The sequence below is a fragment of the Anabrus simplex genome, chromosome 1 (assembly GCF_040414725.1).
Source record: "Anabrus simplex isolate iqAnaSimp1 chromosome 1, ASM4041472v1, whole genome shotgun sequence".
NCBI lineage: Eukaryota > Metazoa > Arthropoda > Insecta > Orthoptera > Tettigoniidae > Anabrus > Anabrus simplex.
Window position 1 is genome coordinate 1,724,567,959 of NC_090265.1, and position 20,662 is coordinate 1,724,588,620.

The 20,662-nt window shown below is 37.2% G+C and overlaps 1 protein-coding gene across 3 annotated transcripts in view; it reads left to right on the forward strand.

Moving 5' to 3' along the window:
* LOC136882279 (fatty-acid amide hydrolase 2) overlaps positions 1-20,662 on the forward strand; it is a 215,225-nt gene that overhangs the window by 172,020 nt on the left and 22,543 nt on the right. For all 3 annotated transcript variants that reach the window (XM_067154855.2, XM_067154837.2, XM_067154846.2), the window contains exon 10: positions 3,881-4,063. In XM_067154855.2, coding sequence (XP_067010956.2) covers positions 3,881-4,063 — 183 coding nt within the window. The remainder of the gene's footprint in view (positions 1-3,880; positions 4,064-20,662) is intronic.

Consider the following 20,662-nt stretch of genomic DNA (forward strand, 5'->3'; position numbering starts at 1 on the left):
GGTCCCGTGTCCCTGCAGAAGGTGCTCCATTGACCCCACAACAGTGACGTGTAAGGCTGGCCTGGTGTCGAGAAAGATCGACGTGGGTCGACGAATGGCATAGGGTCGTCTGTAGTGATGAATCGTGCTTATGTCTTGCCCGCAGTGATCGCCGGAATCGTGTGCGCCGATGTACCAGGGAGAGGGGCCGCCCAGATCTTATTGTCGAGAGGCACACAGGGCCAACACCAAGCATTATGGTCTGGGGAGCTATTGGCTTTAATGTGAAATCACAATTAGTGCTTATTGAGGGCACTATGACTGCTCGACAGTACGTTGATAGGGTACTCAATCCAGTGGTTGTCCCTATGATGGCGAACATTGCTAATGGGATGTTTCAGCAGGACAATGCCCAGGTTCACACTGCGTGCATCTCCAGAGAAGCTCTCCACGACATCACAACCTTAGAATGGCCCGTCAGATCCCCGGACCTCAGTCCTATTGAGCATGTGTGGGACATGATGGGTCGACAACTGGCCAACCGTCCTCAGCCACCCACAACTCTGGAACAACTGACCCGTGCAGTGCAGTAGGCATGGGCCACAATTCCTCAGGAAGCGATCCAGGGCCTTATTGACTCCATGCCTTGACGAATTCATCAATCCAATTAATTAATTAATTAATTGAAGGAACAAGAATCCACCTGATCGATACTTTACTTTTATTTAGCCTTAGGCAATTTCAAGAGACATTAAATTAAAAGTTCAGAACATGTTTCGAATGTATTGCATTCATCATCAGCTGCTTACATTTGGCAAAAGTAAAATTAACTAAGAACAGTCTCACAATTTTCTTAAAACCTTAAAAACAAGTGTTAGTCGTGCATGTGTGAATGGATGTGGGGGGGGTACAGGATGGATGCATTGAAGGCAATTGTTAGTCAAACTATAACTTATTATTAAAAAATCTTGATGTTAAAAGCACTGATGGACTAAAATATAGTTCACTATAAGTCTTGTGAATTTTCATAAGTTCGTTGATTACTGAAGAACTTGTATGCACTATGTGAAGTATTTCTGTTGAACTGTTGGTAAAAAAGTTTCCTTAAGAAGGCATCCGGTGTTTTCATGTCTCTTGTCTCCTGTTGGGTGGAGACGTGTGCCTTGTTCCGAATGTGAAGTTTGCTATTTGTAGTTTGAATTGAAAAACGTTGGATCGTCTGTATCACGACCTGTAACCGACAGGAAAAAATGCGGCTATTAGTTGGAATTTGAAAAACGTGACGGATAATAAGTCTTTGAGTGTTGGAAAGTATGGAAGTATGAACTTACCCTTGCCTTGCGTGTTTGTTTAACTTCCCGTGCTACGGGAGTGGGTTTAATCCGGCTGCCTTCAACCTTGTATTGTAACTGTATGCTGTAGTTCGTGAGTTAGCCTGGTTAGGAGGGAGGGGAAATGCGGACGTGTTGTCATTTGCTATATCGGGCGGGGAGGTGGTTACTGCTTGTGACGTGTCGGCCTTGTGATTGCTTGAAGTGTGCGCTGGGCGTGTTTGCTTCCTTCGTAATAACTCAATGTATCTCAATATGCATTCAAATAAGGGGTTTCTCTGTTCATTTACTTCATTCAGATTCTTGTCCTTATTAATTGACTTGTCTAGAAGTATATGAATATTTTCTAGACTGTTCATTAACCTTCCCTTGTTTAGCCTATTGAGAATTGCTAGGTCTTGTTTAATGTCTGTGAATCTATGGCCTGTTCTTAGCTAATTTTACTTTTGCCAAATGTAAGCAGCTGATGATGTATGCAATGCATTCGAAACATGTTCTGAACTTTTAATTTAATGTCTATTGAAATAGCCTAAGGCTAAATAAAAGTAAAGTATCGATCAGGTGGATTCTTGTTCCTTCAATTAATTAATTGGATCATATAGTCGATACGGATATGAAGTGGATAGTATGAATTCATCAATGTATTGCAGCTCGTGGTGGGCACATCCTGTATTGATTGTTGTCCAAACTTGCGGTCAGAGGGACCTGAAAGTGTAATCATCGAAGAACAACCGAACACACATCCTGCATGTTCAATTGCAGCAATGTAGCACCACTCCTTCTGGGTGTGCAATTTCCATTTTCTTCAGTGTAATAATAACCCCCTGCTATGAAATAAAAGGCTTCTACTACCATTTGTTTTAGATATACTTGATATTTATATTGACCCCCCTGCATATGTTTTCATATTTGTTGTTTGGTGTTTTTCAAACCTTTCAGTGCACTTGTTATTTTATAAGCCCCAGCAGAATTGTTCTCTCATGTTTTTCACACATTTTAATACTTTCCTCTCATTTTTAGAAATGTTAGGTATAGTTTTTACTGTGCTCACGGATACACGACGTAAAATGCCCTCATGCCGGGAAGAAATCGTATCTAGCGTTGCCATATCCCTGCTGTCCCCTGCAGAAACGTCTTAACAAGGTTTTACTGTACTTCCTCCGTCTTTCCTTTTTTTTTTTTTTGCTAGGGGCTTTACGTCACACCGACACAGATATACAGCCCCAGCATTTGCCTGGTGTGAAAATGGGAAACCACGGAAAACCATTTTCAGGGCTGCCGATAGTGGGATTCGAACCTACTATCTCCCGGATGCAAACTCACAGCCGCGCGCCTCTACGCGCACGGCCAACTCACCCGGTCGTCTTTCCTTTTAGGGCCATAAGATTTACTATTCCTATCTTACTGTTGGTTACTGGTCGCCCATTTCTCACAGTTCCCCCAGCACCCTGAAATCTGCAAGTTGCCTTAAGCGGGGCATGCCCTAGCCTTTTCTGAGGTTGATTTACTAGTACCATACCATATATAGGCTATTATTACCATGGAGTCGCCACTCCCAAAGGCATTTTATACCTACTGCCAGATGTTATTCTAGGCCACTCCACTGGAGTAGACGCCTTCTGTAACCGCTTCTCTGGAATACAGATGTCTTCTGTAGCCGCTCCTCTGGAGTACAGACGCTAGAAGTTTCCCTCTTCCGCCACCGATGTCGTACCGAAGTCCACCTTCTCTGCCTCTGATGCCAATGGGATCTTCACCTATACGCTGGGCTTGGGCCCTCCATATTTGTGCCCCCCCCCAGAGAGAGGGTGTCCCAATATTTTAAAGCCCTCAGGAACTGGGCTGCCTGTTGGTCCGCGGGTTGTATTGGGTATTTCAACCAGCGCTACTGAACTGTAGGGTTCCCCTATCCGCCACCCGGGGACGTGCCCTCTAGGGGTTAACAGACTCCCCCAGGGATCTTACAACCTTAACATTAAAATTTAAATTCTGAAGAATGTGCAAAATGTGACTCTGATCATTTAGCAGTAATCATTCAATTGGATAATGTTTAGTGACAAATTAATGAAGCCACGAAGGAATGGAGTCGTCGTATTGCTCGTTCAGTCTGATACCGACTAGAAGAGAGCAGTTAGACGTGAGCTGTGAAACAATTTAATTGTTTGGCACTAATGGAACATGATCTTTACTTCATTTTTTTGATCGGGCTCAGATAACACAGAACCTCGGTTAGTCGAGAGACAGATAATAGACACTAATGTAATTTATCGGTCAGAGCACAAATGTATGGGTGATCTATTGCAGAGTTTAAATTAATTTTGTCAGGTAAACACTTTACGACATGGAGTTCTGAGTGGACTTATTTTCCGCTCTCCAACAAATGAACAAATGTGAGTATGTCTGCCAGGTTTGAATCCATGATACTGGGATCCATTGACCCTCAGAGGGATTTCAGTTTTACTTTTCACCTCTCTGTCTCTCTCTCTCTCTCTCTCTCCCCCCCTCCCCTCCTTCTCTCGCTCTGTGTGTACCCCTGTGTCTCATATGCTCATGATGGAAATTATTTACAGGAGAAGCTGGGAGAAGATGGAGTTCTGCTGTTCCCCAGCAGTTCTATGCCTGCCCACTATCACTATGCCTCTCTTCTACGACCGTACAACTTCAGCTACTTCTGCATATTCAATGCCCTTCACCTGCCAGTTACCCAGGTGCCAATGGGACTCAACAAAGATGGTCTGCCAGTGGGAATACAGGTCTGTTCTCTGCCATATTCAGTACTAACGGAAGTTTTCAGATAACAGCATTTATACATTTAGTTTTTATGCTGTAATTTAGGAAATGTGTTAACATATCATTCTTGGAGAGAAAACAAGATATGTTAAGTTTGTAAGATATGTTAGGGCAGTGATGTATCAAAACAATTTGTGATTTTGTACAAAGGGGTCCAAAGATTGTGTACACATTTCTGTAGTGGTTATATAAGTGTGTGAGTAGTGTAGCAGTGTCCCAGTTACCTCACCATTCAGGAGAGGCATACTCGATGTTCAGACAATATAAGACCAGTGTAGCAGTGTCCCAGTTACCTCACCATTCAGGAGAGGCATACTCGATGTTCAGACAATATAAGACCATTCTGAAATGGTATTTCCAAATGAAGAGCAACGACGATGACAGTCAAAATGTGAGCAAGAAGACTTTTCTCAGATATGATGTTGCTCATCACAGAAGTCCGTGAGCAGATAGAGCATATGATTGTGATCAACAAATGCAGTACTGTGAGTGTGCAGGAACAATTGTATAGCCCAGTGAAGTTTATTTTAAATTAAATGGTACAGTCAAGCTATCACATTGTGTTTATTGGGCTCACATTTTTATATACGGAACTGTCATTCTATCCAGGGATTAATGGCAAAATAGGAAGCATGAAGTCAAGTAAGGATGACATGAAATTGTTAGTATTAAACTGTAGAAGTATTGTAAGAAAGGAATGGAATTAATTTGATATATAGTGTATATTTACCAAATATTGTAATAGGAATTAAATTATGGCTGAGAAGTGATATTATGGATGCAGAGATTTTCTCATGGAACTGGAGTGTTTATCGTAGAGACAGGTTAGGAACGGTAGGAGGGAGAGTATTTTACTGGTGAAAGAATAATTTGTATGCTATGAAAAGGTTAAGAATGAGGAACATGAAATTCTAGGTGTAAGACTCATCTCTAAAGACAATAGACAGCTTGATGTTTTTGGAGTGTACTGACCTGGCAAGGCTGCCACTGACACTGATGCAGAATTATTTGATGAGAAAGTCAGCTATGTGGGGAATGGCACAGAAAGGAACATTATTGTACTGGGTGATCTGAACTTGCCAAATGTTAACTGGGAAGGGAATGCGAATGAGAGAAAGCATGACCAACAAATGATGAATAAGTTATTATGGGGAGGACAGCTGAATCATGTGATGGAACCAACTAGAAGGAAAAATATTCTAGATGTAGTGCTGATAAAACCATATGAGCTTTGTAGGGAAACTGAAGTGATAGATGGTATAACTGATCATGAACATCTCTTTGTCGTTAAAAATAAATGTGTTAGAAAGAAATGTTGTAAAAGTAGGACTGTTAGGCAATACCATATGGCTCATAAGAGGGGAAGGGGAAATTTTTAAGATGCCATTATGATCAATGGAGAATGGTAAACAAAAATGTAAACTGCCTATGGGATGGGTTTAAAGCAATTGTTGATAAATGTGAAAACAAGTATGTACCTTTAAAAGTGGCAAGGGATAGTAAATATCCATTATATTATAACAGGGAAATAAAGAGGTAAAGAAAGAAGTGTAGATAAGAAAGAAATAGAGTGAGGAATGGTTTCAGGAATAAGAAGAGATTGAAGTAGCTCACGGAGCAGTGGAAGGATATGTATAGATACTTTAAGGCAGAAACAGGTTTCAGGAAAGACATTCCAGGGATCATGAATGAACAAGGGGAGTGTATATGTGAGGACTTATAGAAGGTTGAAGTATTCAGTCAGCAATATGTAAAGGTAGTTGGATATAAAGATAATGTCCAGATAGGGGAGGCGACTAATACTGACAAAATACTGAAATTTACTTATGATGATAAAGACATTTACAAAAAAAGATACAAAAGTTGAAAGCTAGAAAGGCACCTGGGATTGATAAGATTTCTGTGGTAGTGCCATATCTGAAATACTTATTTGATTATTGTTTGCATGAAGGAGCGATATCAAATGAATGGAGAGTTGCAATAGTAGCCTCAGTGTACAAGGGAAAAGGTGACAAACATAAAGCATATAATTACAAGCCAGTCAGCTTGACTTGTTTGTAAGTTCTCGGAAAGCATTCTTTCTGATTATATTAGACACGTTTGCAAAATTACTAACTGGTTTGATAGAAGGCAGTTAGGGTTTAGGACAGGTTATTCCTGTGAAGCTCAACTTGTAGGATTCCAGCAAGATATAGCAGATATTTTAGATTCAGAGGTCAAATGGACTGTATCACTATTGACATATCCAAAGCTTTTGATAGGGTAAATCACAGGAGATTACTTATGAAAATGAGGGCTATTGGACTAGATGAAAGAGTGGTGGAATGGGTGGCTACATTTCTAGAAAATAGAACTCATAGTATTAGAGTAGGTGAAGTGTTATCTGATCCTGTAAAGATTATACTGTATTGAGGAATTCTCCTCTTAATTGTTACAGGGTCAGATAAAGAGGTGTGTCCCACAGAGCAGTATTATTGGACCTTTATGTTTTCTTATAAGTATATATAGACTAGCAAGATACCCGTGCTTCGCTACAGCTTTAAAATGAAATTTATTATTCAAAGTTTTATATTTTGGAGAGTCCACTGTCAGCTGAGCCTATAAAATACCTCATCACTTTGTACGTCAAACGGTTTTGGGGGAATAATTATTTATTTTATAATCTACCGCTCACTTGAACCTCATACAGAAGAATTGGAATGTTTTAAACCATATCTGATTTAACATCTAGGACGTAAAAGCGACCAACCTGTGAAATTTTGATTTTGTGCGTCGAAGAGTAATGGAGCAGTGAATACTTTTTTAAGGTGGAATGTTTTGAAATATTTAGTAACATCTAAGATATAGAAGACCACCCTTCATAAAAAATAATAATTAAAGTTACGTTCGTGCCTGAAATGGTTTCGGAAGAACGGATATTGTGTTTTTGAGCGTCAACTACCATCTAAACCTCTTAAAGGGAGAAATGTTTTTAAGTATATGGTATTTTACATCTAGGACATAAAAGAAGACCCTTCTTTTAAAATTACAACTTTGCATGCCATATGGTTTTGGAGGGATGAATAATTTAGTTTATGGAGCTAATCTCATTTGACTCTTCAGCGGTGGAATGTTTAAAAATATTTCCTATTTCACACCTAGGATTTAAAATATGTACCGCTATTTGATATTTTGTCTTCGTGCATTAAACTATTTCGGAGGAAGGAATTAATATATTTGTTTTCGGATCTTAACCCCCATTTAACTCTCTGAGGGCCGGTTTCATCAACGTGGATTAAACCTTAACCCCGAGTTACACAGTTTTAACTCTGAGTTTGACTGTTCATTCTGTTTCATCAAGGAGGGTTATTTTTAACTCTAGGTTAAGACCGGAGTTAAGTTAACCCCTACTTTCACCTGGGTTAAACTATTTATTCAAGGTTAAAAGCAAAATGGCCACCGTAAATCATGCATTTGATGCAGAGTTGCTTTATTTAGATTTGTTAAACGGTGTTCCTAACAGAAATATATATAATAAGAAGGAAAGACTTTGAAAATCTATCTGAGGAACAATTTCTGAAGAGATAGACTTCAAAAACCGTCGTCAGTAAATTCGTCGATGAAGTTCGCAAGAGGTTAGAATACACAGCTGATCGAAACAAACTTGGGCTTGCGAACTAAACTAGAAACTACATTGACCGTAATAGTAGCAACAGCGGTATTACACAATATTACTGTGGAGACCCGAGATGAACTTCCCCCACAGGACTTGACTCTGCATCAGTATCTCACAGGAAGGAGAAGGAATAGGAATGTTGGAACTGAGAATGACATCATTCTTCACATTGATAACGACAGCACTACAGTGGCATATAGGAATGCAATTGCACAACACCACTTCAATAGTACAACACCTATGAACATTATACTGTGTATTACGTAGTGGTTATACAGAAATGCACTTTGAAATTAAACTGTATATTCACTTTCATGTGTGTTATTGCTGTGAAGGTGTGCCAACTTTCAAAACACAACTCTTGGCACAGAGAAGCTATCATTTTTATAAAACTGTTTTAGTTGTTTCGTAGATCGCACTGTAACGTGGGCAATATTATTAAATTCCCCTGTTATTCTTTCCCATGCATCCTCCTTTTCTTTTAATTTTATACCATCAATCTTCTTGCATTCTATAATACTTCGGTACTCGGTGGCTAATTCAATAAGTAATGGTTTTTCTAAAGCAGAAAAATTCGTGCCACTATTTCTCTTCTGCACTTCTTCCATTTTTCGTTCAAGATCACGAAAGAATATCTACCACGGACCTGAGGAAGAAAACGAAATACCGCGCAAGAAATGAACAAAAGAACCACGCAAGAAGTGTGTTCATGATTTCTGATTTTTAGTCACTGCCTCCTTGATTATTAGGGCAGCTGTTTCCTGCAAGGGTTAACGCGGTGTTAGTTAACCCTCTGCCGAAATAGCTTGGTGAAACGCGTCACTTGTAAGAATGAGTTAAAATATTAACCCTAAGTTAACAAACCCAGGGTTAGAGTATATTTAACCCACGTTGATGAAACCGGGTCTGAGGGGTTAAATTTGTTTCAAACCTTCTGTTATTTAAAACCTAGGATATCATTTGATGTTTTAAATTCGTAATTCAAACGGTTTCATATAAACGTATATTTTTGTCATAATTCCTCATCCCCCAGTCAAAACCCCTTAACGGTGTATAGTTTTAAGTCCACTTTTTATTTGTGTCCTCGTCAAAAGAATTCAACTCCTTTTACAACCCCTTAAGTTGATTCACTCCTCCCTGCCCCCTGAATAAAAATGTGTGTTTCTTTGTTTTTAAAGGATATTCCAAATACCCATTTTCACGTCCAAACTCCTTTTTCAATTCATTTACCCACCCTTAATTGGATATTCCGAAAACAAAGGAATGCATGTTTCTTTATTTTTAAAGAAGATTCCAAATACAAATTTTCATGTCTGTAACATCTTCAGTTTTTGAGATATAAGTATCCTCATAAAAAGATTTCAACCCCTTTTCAGCCTTTTTTACAGCCCCTTTAAATGGATTTTACGAAAACAAAAATATACGTGTTTCTTAATTTATTAAGAGATTCCAAATACTGTTTTTCACGTCTGTAACATCTTTAGTTTTCGAGATAAAGTGACCTCATACACAGAATTCAACTCATTTTTTAATTCTTTCACCCACCTTAAGTGGATTTTCCAAAAACAAAATAAAAATCTTTACTTTGAAAGAAGATTCCAAATACAAATTTTCATGTCTGTAACACCTTCAGTTTTTTAGGTATAAGTATCCTCATAAAAATAATTCAACTCTTCCTCCCCCCTCACTAAGTTTATTTCCTCCGCAAAAAAGGAGATTCCAAATACCAATGTTCATGTCTGTAACCTTCAGTGTTTGAGATATAAGTATCCCTATTAAAAGAATCTCACTTCTTTTCACCCTCCCAATTACATGAATTTTCCGAAAACAAAAAATAAGTGTTTCTTTATTTTTGACAGAGATTCCAAATACCAACTTTCACGTCTGTAACATCTTCAGTTTTTTAGATATAAGTATCCTCATACAAATAATTCAACTAATTTTTCAATTCTTTCACCCCTTAAGTGGATTTTCCAAAAACAAAAAATTACGTATTTTTAATTTTTAAAGGAGACTCCAAATATCAATTTTTACGTCTGTAAGATCTTCAGTGTTTGAGATATCAGTATCCTAATGAAAATAAATCAACCTGCTTATAAGTCTTTTTTTACCCCCCCCCCCCCCCCCTAAAGTTATTTTTTCTGAAAACAAAAAATACATATTTCTTAATACCAGTTTTCACACCTGTAATATGTTAAGTTTTTGAGATATACTGTAGAATGCTCATTTTTAAAATTCACCCCTTTTTCAGTTCCACCAAAGTGGATTTTCCAAAAACAAATTATCTATGTTTCTTTACTTTTACAGGAGTTTCCAAATACCAATTTTAATGTCTGTAACGTGTTACGTTTCTGAGGTATACTGTAGATATAGTCTTTCAAAAATTCACCCCATTTCTCACTCCTCTTCACCCCCCATTGATTGGATTTTCCAAAAACAAAAAAATACGTGTTTCTTTATTTTTAAAGGAGATTCCAAATACCAGTTTTCATGTCTGTAACATCTTCAGTGTTTGAGATATAAGTATCCTCATAAAAGGTATTCACCCTAGTTTTTACCTTTTTTCACCCCCCATAATGGGATTTTCTGAAAAAAAGAAAAAAATGTGTTTATTTCTTTTTAAAGGAGATCCCAAATACCAATTTTTATGTCTGTAAACTTTTAAGCTTTTAAGATATAGATATACTCATTTAAATAATTCACCCCCTTTTCACCCCCTTAGTGACAGAATATCCAAAAATCCTCCCTTAGTGAGCACCTACCCTCTAATATAAATGTATCCCCAAAATTTTACTTCTTTATGTCCAGTAGTTTTGGCTAGGTGATGATGAATCAGTCAGTCGGTCAGTCAGAACATATTATTTTATATATATAGAAATGAGTAAAGAACTGGAATCATATATAAGGATATTTGCAGATGATGTTATACTGTATAGAGTAGTAAATGAGTTGCAGGACTGTGGCTAACTGCAGGGGGACTTAACCAATGTTGTGAGATGGACAGCAGACAATTGTATGACTGTAAATGGAATGAACAGTTAAGTTGTAAGTTTCACCAGGACAAGAAGTCCTCTGTTTTAATTATTGTGTTAATGGGGTGATATTACCTCATGGGAAACACTAAGTACCTAGGTGTTAACATAAGGAATGTTCTTCATTGGGGTCAAGTCCTCTCAGTTTTAATTACTGCGTTGATGGGGTGAAAGTTCCGTATGGGGTTCATTGTAAGTACCTAGGTGTTAATATCAGGAAAGATCTTCATTGGCATAATCACATAAACGGTATTGTAAATAAAGGGTACTGATCTCTCCACATGGTAATGAGGGTATTTAGGGATTGTAGTAAGGATGTAAAGGAGAGGGTATATAAGTCTCTGGTAAGACCCCAACTAGAGTATGGTTCCAGTGTATGCGATCCTCACCAGGATTACACGATTCAAGAACTGGAAAGAATCCAAAGAAAAGCAGCTCGATTTGTTCCGGGTGATTTCCAACAAAAGAGTACATACATACGTACATTATCATTATAGGCTGTTATGCCTTTCAGCGTTCAGTCTGCAAGCCTCTGTGAATTTACTAAACTTCGCCACAATCCTTGATTTGCAACTAATGTTGTGGCCTCACTTAGTTTTATACCTCTTATCTTTAAATCGTTAGAAACCGAGTCTAACCATCGTCGTCTTGGTCTACCTCTACTTCTCTTACCCTCCATAACACAGTCCATTATTCTCCTAGGTAACCTATCCTCCTCCATTCGACTCTCATGACCTCACCACCGAAGCCGGTTTATGCGTACAGCTTCATCCATCGAGTTCATTCCTAAATTAGCCCTTATCTCCTCATTCCGAGTACCCTCCTGCCATTGTTCCCACCTGTTTGTACCACCCATCATTCTTACTACTTTCATGTCTGTTACTTCTAACTTATGAATAAGATATCCTGAGTCTACCCAGCTTTCGCTCCCATAAAGCAAAGTTGGTCCGAAAACAGACCGATGTAAAGATAGTTTCATCTGGGAGCTGACTTCCTTCTTACAGAATACTGTTGATCGCAATTGCGAGCTCACTGCATTAGCTTTACGACACCTTGATTCAATCTCACTTACTATATTACCATCCTGGGAGAACACACAACCTAAATACTTGAAATTATCGACCTGTTCTAGCTTTGTATCACCAATCTGACATTCAATTCTGTTGAATTTCTTACGTACTGACATCAGTTTAGTCACTTGAAATTATCGACCTGTTCTAGCTTTGTATCACCAATCTGCATTCAGTTCTTTTGAATTTCTTACGTACTGACATCAGTTTAGTCTTCGAGAGGCTAATTTTCATACCATACTCATTGCACCTATTTTCAAATTCCAAGATATTAGACTGCAGGCTTTCGGCACAATCTGCCATTAAGACCAAGTCGTCAGCATAGGCCAGACTGCTTACTGCCTCCCTGCCATTTTATACTTTATACTTTTCAGCAGATGATCCATGTAAACTCTGAACAGCAAAGGTGAAAGATTACAGCCTTGTCTAACCCCTTTAAGTACCCTGAATTCATTCTACCATCAATTCTCACTGAAACCCAATTGTCAAAAAAATGTTGCAAAGTTTGGGCTGGGAAGACTTAGGAGAAAGAAGACGAGCTGCTCGACTAAGTGATATGTTACAAGTTATTATCCTCATGATTATTCTGTATTGAAAGTTATTATACAAGAAAATAACAAAGGTATTTTATTGGTCCACCTATTCAATACTATCCATTTTTATGTGGTTACATTTATATACACCTATAGAATTTTACGGTACATATTTTGCCCTTTCTAGAGGGAATCTTCAGCCTTAAGTCAATCTTAAAATGTTGAACTTAAATATTTAAAAAGATGTGAAACAAGAAGCTAGATAATTAACATTGTAAAGTTAAAACTAGTATACAAAGTGAGTTAAAATGTGGACAACACTACATTAAAACTATGATAACATAATAGATTATCTCAACGCCAGTCTAAAGCCATGCATCTGAAAATAAAACTAGATCTTCATCTTTCTAGAACGTGTGAAACTTGTATACGGTATTCTCGAATATGTAATTCCAAGATAGTCACAAAAGATCTTGCCTAAAGTTAAAGTTCGTGTGTTCAAACTGAATAATGATGACTGCATTTGTAGAAGGATATAAATTTTGAGTGAGTTGTAAAAACTTGTGAAAATTTGAATTTATAATTACACCTTTACAGTACTGTAATTGTCTTTTAAAAAAGACTACATTAAATTATACTCATAAAACATGTTTCGTCCTCTTGTGGGACATCTTCAGTCACAAATACAAAATGTTAAAAATAAGGTGAGGACACGTTGAAATAAGTGAATAAAAAGTCTTTGTATCCTGTGTCGCAGCGTGATGGCGTCTTGTCAATCTTCAATGTTAAAATGGTGCGGCGTGAACATGATATGAAGCATGAAGTCCAATTAAAATCACAAATTAAATTGTTGTTCAAAACAACAAATTTTCAATTATAAAACAACGTGAGTGGCTGTACGAACAAAATTATACGCACATTGTACATAAAACAGTGTGGTGGTTATGCCACATTAAAATAGATTTCCTGATTAGGAGGTGGAGTTATACTGATGATGCAAGTTGAACTTGATTATGTGTTGTCAATAGGGGTCTAAAAAAGAAAAAGAAAAATATGAATGAATTGAGGAAGTTTATAATGTGCAATGAGTTGTAAAATACGTAGTTGGTGCTATTGTAAATAATATAACAAGTGAGTATGCAAAGTTTGGCAATAGAGACAATTATTATAAAATAAGGCGTTAGCTGGGATCGCTGCTAAGAATATCATAAAGGTGAACTGTTGATGGCCATGTAGTCACATTGGATGCAAGACAAGCTAACACTGCTGTAACGGGAGGACGTGTATAACATCTAGATTTACATTGAAATGACAGTCCATTCGACTATCTAGTACTCTCTACAAAGGGCCTTACATCCAATATGACTACATGGCCATCGACAGTTCACTTTTAAGATATTCTTAGCAGTGATCTCAGCTAATGCCTTATTTTATAATTGTCTCTATTGCCAAACGTTGCATACTCACCCGTTATATTATGTATGATAGCACCAACTATGTATTTTACAACTCACTCAAAATTTATATCCTTGTACAGATGCAATCATCATTATTCAGTCTGAACACACGAACATTAACTTTAGGCAAGATCTTTTGTGACTATCTTGGAATTACATATTCGAGAATACCGTACACAAGTTCCACATGTTCTAGAAAGATGAAGATCTAGTTTTATTTTCAGACGCATGGCTTTAGACTGGCATTGAGATAGTTTTAATCTATTATGTTATCGCAGTTTTAATGTAGTGTTGCCCACATTTTAAATGACTTTGTATACTAGTTTTAGCTTTACAATGTTAATTATCTACTGTAGCTTCTTGTTTCATATTTGATTTAATATTTAAATTCAACATTTTAAGATTGACTAAAGGCTGAAGATTCCCTCTAGAAAGGGCAAAACATGTACCGTAAAATTCTATAGCTGTAGATAATTGTAGCCACATACAAATTGATAGTATTGAATAGGTGGCCCAATAAAATACCTTTGTTATTTTCTTGTATAAGTGGTATGTTTTGAACTGTCAGTGAAAAGATGGTGTGGAATGACATTAGTAGCCGAATAAGTTTTAGTGGTGTCTTTAAAATGAGGAAAGATCACTACAGTAAAACCTCGTTAGTGTGTCTCTCATTAACACATTTTCCTGCTTAGCACATCATAAATTCGAAGTCCCGATTCTCATCATATTAAATCTATATAAAAATACCTCGCTTATCGCATCACGAATTTTCACTATTACCGCTTTGTACGATCACATTTTTCCTAGCTCTGAAAATGTTATTTGTCATCCCTTGTGAAACAAATGTGATTTCCAACTCGGGTAAGATCCATCACCACAGTTGCGTGATTACGGAAAAAGGCTTTAACTTCCTGAACTTCACAGGATAAGTTTCAAGTTTGGGGTGCAAGCTGTTAGCCTCATAAATGTTCAATTTTGCTTGTCGGTTAGCAGCAAGATTGCTGAATAACACAGTAAGCCTATTTGTGCTTGTATTTTGCATTCCGTTCAGAAGTTAGAAATTTATTTTGTGTTGAGTGGTGCAGTGAAGTGCAGCAAATATTTGTCACGTGGTACAGTAGCCTATATCTGGATTAGGAACATATAAACATACCTATTGCATCACGAATTTTCGCTTTTACTGCTTACTGCAAGTACGATCACATTTTTCCTAGCCCTGAAAATGTTATTTATCATCCCTTGTGAAAGAAACTAGATTTACAATTTGGGTAAGAGCTGTCGCCACAATAGAGATTACGGAAAAAGTGAGCCTATTTGTGCTTGTATTTCATTCAAAAGTTAGAAATTTATTTTGTGTTGAGTGGTACAGTGAAGTTTTTTCGTCTGATACCTATATCTGGATTAGGAACATGATCGTGTGAAATTGACTAGCGTGGTGCATATTTATCTTATGATAGCCTAGGTATGGATACAGAAAAAGTAAAATTCCTTTCTAATGAAGACAACATTAATACATTGAGGACGGGAGACGAGTTTACTCATGTTTGGTTGGCTGAGCTTTGTGGGCGAGAGACGAGTTAACTCGTCTTCATGAGACTTGTACGTTTGGTGACATCTGTCAAAACCTCTGAAATTATCTGGCGGTCAAGGTTACTAGAATCTCAGTATTGAAGCTTTTGTTTATGCCATGCTAGCTTTGCTTTACGTTCTTCTTCTGTTTTATGATTCATTTGCTAAGTTTTCTGACCTCATGTTTACATCGTTCAAGGAGCCATGTGGTGAGTACGATGGCACTTCCCAGACTGAACAAGAGCGTAGATGCAGACGAGATTTTTAATGAATTATATGCAGATAAGTGTTCGGATTGCCCCAGTGATGTTGACGATCGCGAGTTCGAAGTTGATAGCTATTCTTACAAAAGTGTCTCGGTTGATAATAATGATTACAATGCTAAAAAGAGAAAGATATTCCACCTTTTCAATACAATAACACTGTTGCACGAATCAATGTAGCAACATATTTAATTTATTAAGGGACCGGTTTCGACATCTGTCCATGTCATCATCAGCCTACAGAAAAATGGCAAGAAGTTAACACAATTGTAACACTTATGACACTTGTGTTAACTTCTTGCCATTTTTGTGTAGGCTGATGATGACATGGACAGATGTCGAAACCGGTCCCTTAATAAATTAAATATGTTGCTACATTGATTCGTGCAACAGTGTTATTGTATTGAAAAGGTGGAACATCTTTCTCTTTTTAGCATTGTAACTGTTAGTTCAATACGGATCAGTGATGAAGTTTTTAACTTTAAATTATAATAATGATGTGACCCTCCAAAACAACGTGAAGTATTGGTGGTCGAGAACAAGGCTGAAAGTGAGTGAGTGTAAATGGAAGTGATATGTCTATTTCTTCTGATGAGTGGGTAGAAAATAATATTCACTGACTTTAAAGGATTTCCCAGGAGTTCCTGGCATAATAGTAAGACTTGATGAACCTCAAAATATTGATGAAGTAGTAGGGCTTATTTTTTATGATGATTTCTTTGAACTTTTTGCTGAGCAGACGAACTTGTATCCAGCAAACTACTTCATTACACAAAATATCCCCTAAGGGCTTTAAGTGGCCTGATGTAACTAGTTGTCAATAGCAAAATTTTTTTGCTTTGTTTATACTGATGGGACAGGTAAAAAACTCATGTTGGAAAGACTACTGGTCATCCCCTCAAATTTTGCTGTGTGCCCCTTCACAGAGGTCATTGCTACACAACTTACCACACCAGGAAACATTATTAGGACTCTTACCAAAGGTCTCGAGTAAATTTCACCATAATAAGTAGAAGGTTAGTGAAGTAGGAGTAATTTGTTTATGTGCATGCGCTGTAGCAGTAAGTTACACAGAAAATGGCCGGGCGCAGGGGTTGATCATATTGATGAGCACCCGGTCCGCATTGTGTTAAAATCTTTTAGAAAATGGACTGGTATCCACATCTTTAAGCGTGCAGAGGTCGCAAATGTTGAACTCACACCTTCGAGTTTCGATTTGGCCAAAATATTTCAAAATGGCAGCCAAAGTAAGTCTGTCACAGTCACACGTGGCTGAGTATAACCTCCAGTTCACTGTCTAAGAGTGTAACCAGAAAATAATGTTTTATAACCCACTGCTCCGAAATAAAAGGCTTCTACTAACATTTGTTTTAGGAAGAGTGTGATCTGCAATAATACTTCGATATTTTTATTGGCCCCAGTGCATATGTCTTCATATTTGTTGTTTGGTGTTTTTCACACCATTCAGTGCACTCGTTATTTTAAAAGTCCCAGCAGAAAAGGTTTTCATATTTTTTCTCCTATGTTTTTCACACCTTTTAATACTTTCCTCTCATCTTGGGAAATTGTAGATACTATAGTTTTCACTGTACCCACGGATACACGACGTAAAACGCCTCATGTCGGAAAAAATCTTATCTAGTTTTTCCATATCCCTGTTGGATAGTTTTTATTTGTATATTCTGTAGTATGTTTTCTCGCTTAACACGTTCATTTTTGTTCTCCCCCTGCAGAAACGTCTTAACAAGGTTTTACTGTATATGAAGATAAAGTTGGAATTGAGGAGCACAAATTGGGGCAAATATTTGTTTATAGGGAGGGGAGTTAAGGATTGAAATAATTTACCATGGGATAAATTTCCAATTTCTTTGCAATCATTTAAGAAAAGGCTAGGAAAACAACAGATAGGGAATCTGCTACCTGGGTGACTGCCCTATATGCAGATCAGTAGTGATTGATGACAAAATCATATAAACTAGGATAAGAAAGGTTACAGATCCCTTCACATGGTTATGAGAGTATTTAGGGGTTGTAGTAAGGATGTAACTGGCCCGATGACCTTAGATGTTAGGCCCATTTAAACAACAAGTATTACATCATCAAGGATGTAACAGAGAGGGCGTATAAGTCTCTGCTAAGACCGCAATGGTTCCAGTGTATTGGACCCTCACCAGGATTATTTGGTACAAGAACTGGAAAAAATCAAAGGAAAGCAGCACATTTTGTTTTGGGTGATTTCCGATGAAGTAGTAGTGTTACGAAAATGTTGCTAACTTTGGGTTGGGAAGACTTGGGAGTAAGGAGACAAGATGCTCAACTGTGTGGTATGTCCCCAACTTTGGTTTTAAGAGATGATTTCCACCTTCCAATACTTTTTAATGGCTAACCTATCATTACATAAACTTAGCTTTTCGTCTGTTTTGGACTTAGCTTAATGTCTAATTAGTAACATGTTTCATCCCGGTTTACAAGCATGCAGTACAAAAACTGACACAGGCAATAAAATATTAGGTGATTTAAAACTGTTTAAAATATATTCAACACTGTTTGGTGACACTTAAGAAAGCATGGTAACATTCTAATCTATGAAGAATAGCGTGCACTGATGAAAAGTTTTGCCGAGTGTTGTCTTCTTTTCCTGCTCTTCTAGGAGCAAGTTGGTATTGTCATTAACACGGGAGAAATTGCACCTGCTGCAATTTGCCACACTTTCAAATATTTGTTAATAATTTCGTTGCTAGCCGCTGTAGGGCTTAGGGCGCTCGTTTCATCCCCCCCCCTCCCTCTGCCCCGCCTGATGTTGATTATCGTTAGTGTATTGCCTGCTGCGTTCTGGAGTAGTTTAAGTTTTCTTGCATTCTCGCATCTGCTGCGGCAAATTACCATCGAGCGACCCCTCATCTAGTGTATTCTTACATGACTGCATTTCCAAGAAAGTTTCTTAAGTAAAGTTCATGAGGTTTATGGTGGCTTTCAGTGAAGTGTGGTGCTGTAGTTTTATCTTGAACTATGACCAAATCATTCATTGAAACGTACAAATGCAAACATTGAGGCAATTTGCTCACGCGCAACCTCTCGCGTTCTTTAAAAACTCACGTAATTTTACCAGATTTTGCAAAAACATTTCATTAATTTTTTACATTGAGAAAATATTGTTACTGGGTAATTATGTTAGTACTAGTTGAAAGGCAGTTAAACAGGGTACATATTTATATTTTTATCAGAGCATTCACTGCAAAAGGAAAATAGCAGCTCATTAGAATATTAAGCGTGAGCAATTTGCCTTCGCGCAACCTCTCGCGTTCTAAAACGGGTGCAACCTCTCACGTGTTTAACACTGTGCTGTATTTTGATCAATATTTATGGTTCTTTGAATGTATATTTTTGAAATTAGTGCTGATTACTTAAGTTCTTGTGGATTTTAGTTTCTATTTGGACAGGGGGGAAACTCTTTTAAACCGTAGTTTGATAGGAACATAGTGTTATCTTTCAATAATAATGTGTAGTTAGGATTCTGAAATGAAAAGAATAAAAGAATAGTTGTAGAAGTGAAGAAAACCTTCAAGTAGTGTTGAAAATGGTTAAAAAATATCAAATTGCTCACCTCCACGCTGGTCCCATTGGGTTTGCTTTGCGTGTGCTGTCTGTTGGCTGAATGTACATGTCAAGCAGCTGATCAGTAAGAGGGACAAGGGGGTAAACGGAGGGGAAAGTAGCTGTAGTGTGGAGGTGAACAGAGCTAATGGAAAGTAGAGAGCTGGTGTATTTTTTTTTTTTGTTTCTTTTTAGTAAATTTTCTTTGTGAATCTAAATTTCAAATCTTTTCTAGGAGTATGTTTACATTTTCAGTAATCTAAATTAGTGTTGAAGTTAGGGTTCTGTTTTTATCTGTTTCGATATAAATGAGTTCAAAAATATTCATTAGTTTACCTTTATTTTATGTGTGTAAGATTGTTAAATTTTTCTATTGTGGTAAATTTATGATTTAAGTCTGTCTTGTATGAACTCATAGCCAAGTATGTACTGTGTGTGTCTGCTTTGATGTGTTCCTGGTAACATATTTAAAAGTTTCTCCCTGTTTGTCCAATATAAGATTTGCAATCCACACATTTAGCCCATAAATTCTGGAACTTAGGTATTTGTTAATTTTTGTTAGACTGTGATGGTTATAAACTAATTGTTGATTAGTGTTGTTTGTGTGGAAGACTATATTGAAATTAAGCCTCTTGAAAATAGTGGTAATTTGGTAGGTGTTGCTGTTATTGTAGGTAAAAGTGGCAGAGTTCTTCTTATTACTCTGTTTTTCTTTATGAGTTGTTGTTTGCTTGTGATAGTTTGTCAATATAGATTTTCATGTACCCATTACTGATTGCTATTTTATGTATGAGGTTAATTTCTTTTTGTAAATTCTTTTTTGGTAATAGAATATTGCTCTGTTGAGCATGCTAAAAAATTAACTTTTTTTGTGCGCTTTGGGATGGTGCAAATCCTTCTGTATTGCATTTAAGGTTTGGGTTGGCTTTCTAAATGTGTAGGACAGATTTTCTTTTTTTCCTTTCTGTTGTTAAATCTCTAAAAAAATTAGTTTCCTCCTATTTTCAGTTTCCAGTGTAAATTTAATGTATGGGTCTAAGTTGTTAATTTGTTCTAGCAAATTGGTACTATTGTTAATTTGGTTGTCTATTATTTCAAAAATGTCATCTACGTATCTCACCAAGAGCACTATTCCTTTAGCGTTATTTAGTATTTTATGTTTTTTCTAAATGGTCCATGTAAATTTCAGCAAGAATGCCAGAAGCTGGAGCTCCCAATATTTTTCTAAATGGTCCATATAAATTTTGGCAAGAATACCAGAAGCTGGAGCTCCCACTGGGAGTCCTTTTTGTTTGTATATTGTGTTGTTAACTGAGAAGTACGAAGGCAGATCAAATATAAATGGGTATTTGAATGTACTGCTGCTGTTAGTAATAATTCTACTATTCT